Source organism: Spea bombifrons, chromosome 4, assembly GCF_027358695.1.
Source record: "Spea bombifrons isolate aSpeBom1 chromosome 4, aSpeBom1.2.pri, whole genome shotgun sequence".
NCBI classification, from domain to species: domain Eukaryota; kingdom Metazoa; phylum Chordata; class Amphibia; order Anura; family Pelobatidae; genus Spea; species Spea bombifrons.
The window spans coordinates 9,857,754-9,869,494 of record NC_071090.1 but is presented as its reverse complement, the minus strand read 5'-3'; the positions used below and the strand labels follow the sequence as shown (position 1 = coordinate 9,869,494).

Sequence of the window (11,741 nt, the reverse complement as noted above, 5' to 3'; positions counted from 1 at the left end):
AACATAAACGTATTTGGCTTGTGTAACTTAAAACTTACAAGAATCCAGGATCTTCAAAGATATAAGGAGGATAATGGCATGGCAGGTAGTGTTTTTCTCTATCTCTTTCCTTTGTGAGATTGCTACTGGTCAGATTCAGTACTCGATTCTAGAAGAAGTGAAACTATAGTATGGGAACGGTAGAGAATTTTATAAAAGATCTGGGCTTCGATGTTAAAGGAATAACAAACGCAAAATTTCATTTCACAACTCATGCAGTAAAGAATATTAAAGCATAGTAACTTACATGTCACAGACAGGATAGCTAGAGATACAATATGTATAATGGAATAGGACTGTTTTCTGAATCTGGAAATAATAACGGAAAATCCATTGACTGTTTTCCATATTAAAATGAAAATTCAAGATATTACTGATAATACGCCAAGGTTTTTGAAAGAAGCTTTCAATATCAACGTTGGTGAAACTGCTACGCCAGAAACACATATTGTCCTGGGAAATCATCCAGATGTAGGCACCAATTCTGTACAACGCCCCAATCAATATTTTACATTGGGAGAACCAGCTAATACAAATGGAATTGCATATCCTGAACTTTTATTACAAGAACCTTTGGACTGTGATAGACACAGCACTTATTTTTTGTTTTAACTGTATCTGATTCTGGCCATCTGATAAATACTGCCACTACTCTCATAAAGATTAGTCAAAGACCAAGCACATTTAAATGAAGATGCCCCATATGATTTCCTATTTTTACATTTAAATGCCACTGATGAAGATGAAGGTTCTAATGCGCACATAACATATTCCACATATGCAATGGATATTTTCACGTTAGATCTTGAGGATCTTGATTTTGAAGTCACAAAGAATTATGAATTGATCATGGAAGCCAAATATGGTGGTGGTTTAGTATCTTATTGTGCAATATCCTTACAGATTATTCATATAAATGACAATGAAAGTTTGATTCCTTGAGCAATAGTAGCATTATTTAATATTATTGATGCTGATTCAGGAGAAGTGGGTTATGAAATGTCAGTGAAATAACTATTAACTTTGATATCATCTAGCAACTATTACTAAAATGTAACGGCATATCCTAGGGACAGAGAAACAATTTATGCTTATAATATTACAATTGTAGCTGAAGATGGAGGATCTCCACCAATGTCAACCAAAAAAAAACAATTACATTGGAAATTTCAAATGTGAATGACAACCCTCCAGCATTCAATCTGTCAAACTATGTTGCCGTTGTATCAAAAAACGAACCGGGAGCCCCAATATATAATGTCAGTCAACAGATCTCGACATTAATGAATGTGCAAATATTATACTCTTTTCGGTACAGGTATTGAGGGCATTCTAACAACATCATATGTTTCCATGAACTCACAGTAATGTCAGAAGGAGTAGGATCCCGTAGGGATCCAGGAAACCCAGGAACGGTGAAGAAGAGCAGAGCGTAGTCAACATACCGGGTCATACTAGGAGAGCAACTCAAAGCCAAAATCGGAAACCAGGAGCGAAGTCGGCAAGCCGAGTCAAAGCCAGAAGTACAAACCGAGAGCAAAATCAGCAACCAAAACGCAGGGTCAGCAAGCCGGGTGAAAAACGGAAATTCACCACAAAATAGCACAGGAGCAATTACAATAAATTACGCCAACCAAGGGTATTCGAGTAGTGTAAGTCCCAGGCTTAAATAATCGCAAGGAACTGAGAACGAGGCACTTCCTGTAGGCAGGGGTCACCTGAGGTAACAAATGAACGTCACCGCTGAGGATCATGTACACGGAACCGCGCAGTGGTCCTGTGCTCCGTATGCCGCGTGGTCGGCCATGCGATCAGCCATGTGTTTCAGTCTGCAGAAAGGTAGAGGGTTCGGCACAGGTACCCACCACCTAAGGAGGCCTGACTATGGGATTAGCTGGGAGGTGACAGGATCAGGAAGCTGCGGGACTTGACAAAAGTAAGTTCTGACACTCACAGACTGGTATAATTTATGCACACAGATTTGACTACAAACACGGTTTAACATTTGACATTTCTACATTATTTTGGATTAATTCTGGCAGATTATCACATGGGTCAGGTACACAGGATTATGTGGGTGTCACAGGGCCAGGCTGCTGGGAATACCATCTGGACCTAGCTACTGCCAAAAGGTATCCCTCACATGGAACTCCAACCCAGCAGACTTTTACCGGTATATAAACTTCTTATCGGAAAATACTATGGCACACTAGTTGGCACCATCTGGTGCAGTTTATCTAAATCATTGAGCACTTGTGTCCATTGACCGGCTCCATGGATTTGGACTTCTTTTAAGTTTTTATCGACCCCATGGAATAATATCAGCCGCCTACCCTTCCAGCCCCTCACCGTGAGTTGGCCAGTGCAGCCTTCCCTGATCCGCTGTGCCACCTTTGACTACAACAGAATCCTCTCCACAGGGTATCCAAGGAAGGCACCAGCCTGGCAGCCAAAGGGAGATAACACAGACGGGAGACTCCATTGTACAAGATAATGCACTTTCCTGGACTATTGTCTGTGTACTCCCACAATTAAAAGGATTTGGGGTTGGGTTGGGTACCTCTTTGCTACATGCCTCGGTTAGCTGAGTTAATGAAGTAAGGGAACTATATAAATTGATGTCTATCCCAATAAAGGTAGTTCTGATTTTACCATACAAATTGTGGTCTGTCTGTTCCTTGGGTAGCAGGAGCTATCCGTATGAGGGTCCTGACTGGTGATTCCTCAGCCCTCAAACAGGGGTACTCAGCCTTGGGTACGGTGACCCTGTAACAGCTAGTTTAGAGTCAAAGCCAAATAACAAGCAGAATTGTCGTAAGCCACCACATACAAGTAGAGCCTGGAACACAATGCACTAGCAAGGAACATATCCAGGTAGATATAGGTTCATGATCACATAGCAAGCCACAAGTGAGGCAGAGGCAAGCATGCAGCCAATGAGCCACAGGTGTGACAGACATGCCTCCACTGAGTCACAGGTGAGATGGGGGGCATCCATGCATCCAATGTCAATGGAGAGATAGAGAGACCAGCAACCTTAAAACCATAATGGTTAGGCGCAGAACTTACCACAGGCAGGGCCACTGGCTCAATCACCAGTGCGTTTGGTCAATGATTACTTACCTTCTGATAACATTACACAGGTAAGGCATATGTTATATGTTGCAGTGTCTCTGATTAAAATATTGTTTGTCACTGATTCTAGTAATTAATTAATCAGTCAGTCTGATTAAACATGAGCAAAGCGTCGCCAATGAGCTGCCGCCCTAATCCTCCTAGAAATTAGGGTGGTAAAGGAGTAAGTCCAGGTATCAGGGCTTACCTCTTTATCCCTAATCTTGGAGCATGCGTAACAATAAAACAAAATACATATGTATGTTATTTGCCACAATTTTCTAAAAGACACACATTTAAGCAAAAGGTCAATTTAAATTTAAAAAAAATATAAAAACCTTATTTGAAAAGTAGATCAAAATAAATTACAACTTATTTATTTCATAACACTTTTTTATGATGTATGTTTAACCCATTAACAGCCAATGACATGCCAGGCTCATTATGGAAAAACATACAGTTAAGGTTGAACGAGTATAGAAAACGATCAGCTATCGCTTTAAACGAGACATCTTTTATTTCATGGTATCTTAGGAACATTTCAACATTGAAATCTCTACATATTTTGCCACACATATTGTTTACTATGAATATGGATTACTATGTAAAGTATTTGCATCTAGCTGGTATTTTATTGGAAGGCTTGAAAAAATTACTTTACAAACTAATCCTGCGGGGAAAAAAAGAACAAGGCAGGTATTTCTGGAAAATGTAGCAACCTACTATACAACCCATATTGTTGTGGCATATTGGGTTTCACTCTTTTGCTACTTTACATCATAAAACTCATAAAACATTAATAATTTTAATAATGCATTAAAAACATTTTACAGAAAAAAATCTAAAATATATACCGATATGCAGTTCCTCAGTTCAGCCTCAGTGTGGTACTGTTGACCAACAAGGTGGAGGATCTGGATATCTGCAGATATATTGATGCTTAGAAATAGGCAGACCTTGAAGTTCCAGAGGCAGAGCAACATTTCTTCTCTTTGTATAGCAATTTGGATTTTCTATCCATTAAAAAACAAAACATAATCCTCATCATTTTCAATTTTGGACATTGAAGGGCACAGAGAATCTTCAAATTTTAAGATTACTTACACTACCAAGAGGACAATGTCACAGCAAGTAGCATGTTTTTCAATTTTTTCTCTCCTGTTTATGTGTACTTTTGGCCAGATTCATTATGTGATTGTAGAAGAAGTGAAACAAGGTTACGTTGTAGGGAATGTTGTAAAGGATCTAGGTTTGAATGCTAAAGAATCAACCATTAGAAAATTAAAAATTGCATCTCATACAAAAAAGCATTATTTTAATATCAATTTGGAGAATGGAAATTTATATGTTATAGAAAGAATAGACCGAGAAGCCATTTGTGGAATGGAGGAAATTTGTTTATTCAATCTTGAGATATTGGCTGAAAATCCTGTGTATGTTTTTCAAGTTAAAATTGAAATCCAGGATATAAACGACAATTATCCTAGTTTTTCTAGGGATATATTCAATATATCACTAAGTGAATCAACTTCGCCAGGAACCCGTATTGCACTTGGAAACGCACGAGATCCGGATATAGGTATAAATTCAATACAGACCTATAGTCTAACTCCAAATCAGCATTTCAAATTAGGAGAGAAAATTAGCGCAGATGGCATTAAATATCCCGAACTTGTGCTAGAAAACTCTCTGGATCGTGAAAAACAGAAATTGTATGAATTCACATTAACTGCTACTGATGGTGGTAAACCTGTGAAAACTGGAACTACAATAATTAGAATTATGGTTCAGGATCTGAACGATAATAACCCAGTCTTCAGTCAGGATATTTATAGAGTCAATTTGAAAGAAGATGTACCCATTGGATTTCTAGTTCTCCGCCTAAGTGCTACTGATAAAGATGAAGGTTCTAATGCACTAGTAACGTATTCTTTTAGTCACATTTATGAAAATCCAGTAAACGTGTTCGCTTTAGATTCCCAAACTGGAGTCATTACAACAAAACAAAAGCTGGACTTTGAAACTGAAAAAAAATACGAAATTACTGTGGAAGCTAAAGATGGTGGTGGTTTAGCGTCTCATTGTAGGATACTGATACAGATTGAAGATGTCAATGACAATGCACCAGAGATATTACTGGAGTCCTTGAATTCACCGATTCCAGAGGATTCACTGCCTGGTATACTTATCGCACTAGTTTATGTCAATGACTTGGATTCAGGAAAAAATAGCGAGGTATCGTGCCACATCAATGAAAACATATTATTTAAATTAAATCCATCATCTAACAATTACTACAAACTTACTACTGTAACTTCTTTGGATAGAGAAATGAGTCCAATGTACAATATCACCATTATAGCTCAAGATGAAGGTTCTCCACCATTGATAACTAAAAAGACAATTCAGTTGATTGTGTCAGATGTCAATGATAACCCACCACTTTTTGAAAAACAACATTATCTTGCATATGTTCTAGAACATAATCTGCCAGGATCTTCAATACACTATGTCCATGCATCGGATGTTGATACTGGCGAGAACGCACAAATATTGTACTCAATTCTCAATACAAATATTGAGGATATCCCTGTTTCTTCATATGTGTCTATAAACTCACAGACTGGAATTATCTATGCGCAGAGGGCATTTGACTATGAGCAACTTAGAGAGTTTCAGTTCCAAGTATTGGCTAAAGACAGTGGTTCTCAATCTCTAAGCAGTAATGTCACTGTAAAAATCTGTATCATAGATAAGAATGATAATGCTCCTAAGATCCTTTACCCATCATCAGATGGAGCAGTTCTATTTGAATTTATTCCCCATTCTTCTAAGAAAGGCTTCTTAGTGACCAAAGTGATTGCAGTGGATGAAGACTCCGGGCATAATGCATGGCTCTCCTACTACTTTCTAGAGGTTCCTGATGGATCATTTTTCATAATTGATCAACAGACAGGGGAAATTAGAATAGCACGGGACTTGAAAGACACGGATTCATTAAGACAAAAGGTTGTAGTGCTTGTGAAGGACAACGGAATCCCTTCTTTGTCTGCGACAGTCACATTAAACATGGTTGTCGCAGAAAACATTCAACAAGTTCTTCCAGAAATAGGCGAACAACGCAGAGATCCAGATAATTCATCCAATGTAACCTTTTATTTGGCAATATCGATTACTCTGATTTCCATATTATTTATTTTTACTGTGATTCTAACAGTCATTTGTAAGTACAGAAGCACCAGTAATTCTACAGCACTCGGGACTTTACCTAGAGCCTGGTATCCGCAACTCTCCCTGACATATCCTTCTGATGGATCTTTACCGCTGCCGTATTCATATGACGTTTGTGTAACTCTCGACTCAAAACAGAATGAGATTGCTTATCTGAAGCCATTAAAAAATGTTCCAACAGACAATCTTGTTGATGCTAGTGACTCTGCTACCGGAAATGTCTCTTCAATAGACAATGCCCTTTTAGCTAACCTCATGCAGGTAAGGTGACTATTTATTTTCTTTTCAGGATATCAAAATATTCCATTTGTTTTTGTGGATTTCATATTGAAACTCTGGAATTTCTCTCACAATTTTCTAACCTTGAATAGACTAGATGGGCTGAAAATTATACATTTCTTTATTCTTGCACATTTATATATGCACTATGCACATGAAGTGAAAATTTAAAGCAACATTATTTGCATAATAATCTGATTACAAAGGTTCATTTATAGAAAAGCCTTATAGCGACTACCCTTACACAAACATTCATCATCTTGATATGTCAATGAACTCAATGAGTATAGCACATAAGCTTTTCTTACGACTATCCTCGTTACATTGATACATTGTTACGTTTTATAATTTTCTAGCTGTGTGATTTAGTTTTATTGACACTATTTCCAAAACCAGAACTATGTTTAGGATTCTAGTTGTGTTTGTACATTGATATCAAGGGTCTTGTGCTATTGTATCATTAGAAATATAATTGCTAGTATTGCTGTATGCCCACATTGTCTCCAAAACAAATTATTTCAACATCAGCCATGGGCAGACACCCATTTTAAAAGAGTTTAGGAGGCGATCGACTTCAATGGTGTTGCTGAAATGCCTCAGTCACGAGCAGTCACAACCGCCACTACGAGTGATTTTCCCACTCTGCAAAAGTTGGAAAAGTTCGCCAGAGGGTTTCCAGATCCTCTAGAGAACTCTGGCTCCACTTGCAGGTTGAATACAGGTACCAGCTTTCTAATCACAATGTGATTAGTAAAATACCGTATTGGCTCGGATATAGGCCGCCCCCGTATATAGGCCGCACCCTAAAAGTTTGGTGCTTTTTTAAAGAAAAAGTTTTTTTCTTTAAAAAAGCACCAAAAAAACATGCTGCCACTCTGCCCCCCCCCCGAGATATGCTACCACTGTCCTCCCTCCCCGAGATACGCTGCCACTGTCCTCCCTCCCCGAGATACGCTGCCACTGTCCTCCCTCCCCGAGATCCGCTGCCACTGTCCTACCTCCCCGAGATCCGCTGCCACTGTCTTCCCTCCCCGAGATACGCTGCCACTGTCCTCCTCTGCCCCCCCTCCCCAACTTACCGGAGCAGACTCCCGGGTGTCTTGCGGGGTCGGCGGGGGACATCTACGCAATACAACTTCCGGTGCCGGCACCGGAAGTTGTATTGCGTAGATGTCCCCCGCCGACCCCGCAAGACACCCGGGAGTCTGCTCCGGTAAGTCCGGGGGGGTGCAGAGGTAAAACGCATCCGCACGATGCGCTTAGACAACCTCCCGTGCCGGCACCCCCCCCCCCTATGGGAAGTGCTGGCAGGGGAGGCTGTCTGAGCGTATCAGACAGTAGGATACAGGTCCCCTGCACCGCTGCGGGGGATCTGTATCCTAACCCCGCTGCCTGCCCGGCGCCCGGGACTGCTTGTCTCGGGTGTCGGGCTCTAGACCCCGAATATAGGCCGCACCCCCACTTTAAAGTCTTAAAGTGGGGGGAAAAAGTGCGGCCTATATTCGAGCCAATACGGTAGTTAAAAAATATGGGGAAAAAAGTGGTAACATTTAAAAATAATTATGCATCAAAGGAGCCATCCAGTTCCAAATACCGAAGGGGTGTCTAATAAAAAAAAAATGAATGGTTTGATGGGGTAAATTGGAGTGGCCGGGCTCAACGATAGGGCATAGGCACAGATTGACCAAAATGGAGGCTGAACGGAGTTTTCATAGAGCAACAAAATGAACCTGTTTAGAAGAAAGGTCTACAACCACAAGGTTGGTGGTATTGTGTTGTGAAGAGGGTAAATCCGTAACGAAATCCATTGCTATGTGTGAACAAGGGATGCGTGGAGGACAAAGCAACCAAGCGGGTTTGTGTCTAGGAATCTTGAAACAAGCACAATAAGCACAGGCAGTGACAAAGTTGTGTATGTCCCTAGAAGGATGTGGCCACCAGAAATATCTCTCAACTAGGAATTTGGTGTTGCGGACACCACTATGACTACCAATGGGAGAATTATGATCTGGTATCTGATATAGTCTGTACAAAGTAATGACCAGGAGGTGGGTTCTCTCCTCTGAGTTCTGGAGATTTGTTGCATGAGTGTCAGGGATACAGCTGCCGGGATTCTAGAAGATTATATGATTGTTTGAGTTTCAGGGGATAGTCTGGAGGTTTCTGGGGCCTGGATATAGCATCAGCTTTTCCATTTTTTGACCCCGGACAATATGTGAGTATAAAGTTGAATTGTGTAAAGAATAAGGCCCAACGGGCTTGTCAGGGATTGAGTTTTTTCAATGTAGAGGAGATTCTGGTGATCAGTCAATATGGTAATGGGAACAAGGGTACCCTCCAAGAGATGTCTTCATTCCTCAAATGCCATTTTCATGACCAGTAATTCCCTATTATCCACGTCATAGTTGCACGCAGCTTTAGAGAACATTTTACCAGAAGAAGAGGGCAGCTCAAGGCATTAAGCGTAATTCTTCCATATGTAGTATACTAATCTTTATGCCTAAAGTTCTGGTCTCTTTGGATAGGACGCCTGTACCAAGAGGAGAACCATCTAGAGTGGCAATGGAGTTTGCTGACCTTTGATTTTGAAGTCAATGCCTTTTTTAAGAGCTCAGTCTCTATCAATAAAATTTCGAGTGGCTCCGGAATCGATGAATGCTTGGGTGGTCACTTGGTTACCTGTCCACTGGAGCATAATTGGGACAAGCAACCTCGGGTTGAGAGGAGGACTTGCTCAATGGGATGTCCCCATTGAGTTCTGAAGTTTCCCTGCTTCTGAGGACAATATCTTACCATGTGCCCTTTTTGGCCACAGTATATGCATAAAGCCATGACTCTCCTATGTTACTTATGTTACTTCTCCTCCTCTGATAAGCTGATAAGCATAGAAGAGGACTGATCTCCATGGGTTCTGGGGAAGCCATTGGTGTCTCACTTTTCGAAGTCTGAGGAAGATAGGTAATTTGGGGTTTCGTTACTCTGAGAAATGTACGGTTTCGTTCTTTGTCACATTCCTGACGTCTCTCCTGGTTTCTAGCTTCTAGTTTCAGACAGAGAGCAATTAGTTCTTCAAGATCCTCAGGTAAGTCTCTGTAGGTTAAGGCATCTTTAAGGGAGTTGTTGAGTCCCCTCCTGAAGGGAGCTTGAAGAGAACCTGCATTCCTGTTGGTCTCGTAAGCGAGTGTCCTGAACTCGATATCATATTGAGCGGCAGATCTCCTACCCTGTACCAGTTCCATGAGACTGGATTCGTTGATCTCTCGTCTGCCCGGATCATCAATGACAGCAGGAAACACAGATATGAAGGCATCAGCATTCTCTAGAAGAAGGGAATCCTTTTTAAAACAGTGATGAGGCCTAGGACAAGGCTTCTCGCCTAAGGAGGTTGATAATAAATGCTACATGGGATGCATGTGTAGCAAAAGTCAATGGCTGAGAACGGAAATGTAAGAGGCATTGGTTTAGGAACCCTCTACATCAAGCATGTCCAAAGTCCGGCCCGAGGGCCAATTGCGGCCCGCGTTCCGGTCTGATAAGGCCCCACAGATAAGTTGCCCAAATATAGAGCTGTTTTTTTTATATTAAAGGCAGAGTGATTTAACACCTGTTTAGATTTGTCATCCAAGTCACAAAATGAAAAGTATGCCGTTTTCAATAAACTTTGCATAAAATAGTTAATTTGCATTTAATGTTAATGGTTCAAAGAATGTCAGGCAAAATGGTCGGCCCTCGCACATGTTCACTTCATCAAATCTGGCACTCTTCGAAAAAAGTTTGGACATGCCTGCTCTACATTCTTTAGGAACACTGGAATATTTGTCTGGTACTGGCATTTTTGAGGGTTTGGTACATGTGATGAGGGTTTAGGAACAGATGCAAGGTTCGAGACAGAAAAGGTCAGGGACCATAGTAGGCCAGTCACAGTGTCAAGCTTCTGTTCAATATTCTGTAGATAGGAAGCATGTTTAGCCAGTATCTGTCTTGCCTGGATGATATTTGGCCCAAGTCTGCCGGTCCCATGGTAAGGTCTGTAATAACTGTCACATCTGAATATACTGAAGGAACCTCTTGCAGAAATAAGCAAAATGACCGAAGGCAGAAGTACACAGGGAGCAGGCAGGAGAATAGTTGGGCAGGCAAATAAATTGGTGCAGGCGGCAATCAGGCAGGGTTAGAATCAGGCAAAAGTCAGGAACCAGGAAACGGATGAAACATACCAGAACGCTAGCAAAGGCTCTGAGGCACTATTACAGGCACGGTACAATGAGCACTGAAGGTTTAAATTTCCCTCCTTTAATTGGTGAACCAGTGGCAGCATAGGGAGGAGAAAGAAACGTTTATAGTATGGCCCTTTAATTTCTGTAAGACAAGAAGTCAAAATCTTTACTGCGCATGCTATGCGCGCTCCTTTTGGGGGCAAGCAGCTGGAGGGCACAAAGCCTGGCTGGAGATGCACTCGGAGCGGGGGACTCCCGTTGGAATCTCTGAAGCCTGCCATCCAAGATCCCTAACTATCCGAAGAGAGGGGGTCTGGCTGGGAGATGTGACATCAGCATATATTGTGACTTGGTCCCCACACCTGTGGTTACTGAAGGCACACATACTAACATTTACAATGCCACATGACCTCTTTCACGGAGTGATCTTGCAGCTGTTTTTCAAGAAAAAACTGCTGTGCCATGTGAGGGATCATCATCCCTCCATGGAGGGCAGCGTTTTGAAGGACTAAAAGCTCTCAGGGGAGAGGGAAATGTGCTGCTACATATAACGTACATAGCTAGTCATTGAGGTCCACTTTGCCATGCACATACAAAGCGGGCACTCAAAGGGTTAAAATATTTATTAACATCATAAAATATTTACCTGGAAGTATAGAATAGCTTCAAAACTGAAATCTATTAATTATAAGTGGATAAGTTTGAACATTTATATTATACTACTGTATATTTAGAAGATTCACTAAAATATGTGTTTCTTTTCCAACTCCTACAAAAATACAATATTTTAAGAATTCCATGCAGTTCCTCATGACAGCCTCAGGGTGGTGGTATTGGCCAACAAGGAAAATAATCTGTACA

The 11,741-nt window shown here is 41.0% G+C and overlaps 1 protein-coding gene across 1 annotated transcript in view; it reads left to right on the top strand.

The window, feature by feature from the left end:
- The first annotated feature begins 4,209 nt into the window (after nucleotides 1-4,209).
- The window catches only part of LOC128491197 (protocadherin gamma-A4-like), a 216,430-nt gene continuing 208,898 nt past the window's right edge, over nucleotides 4,210-11,741 (top strand). The window contains exon 1 of the mRNA XM_053463467.1: nucleotides 4,210-6,645. Within this exon, the coding sequence (XP_053319442.1) occupies nucleotides 4,273-6,645 (2,373 nt within the window). The 5' untranslated portion in view covers nucleotides 4,210-4,272. The remainder of the gene's footprint in view (nucleotides 6,646-11,741) is intronic.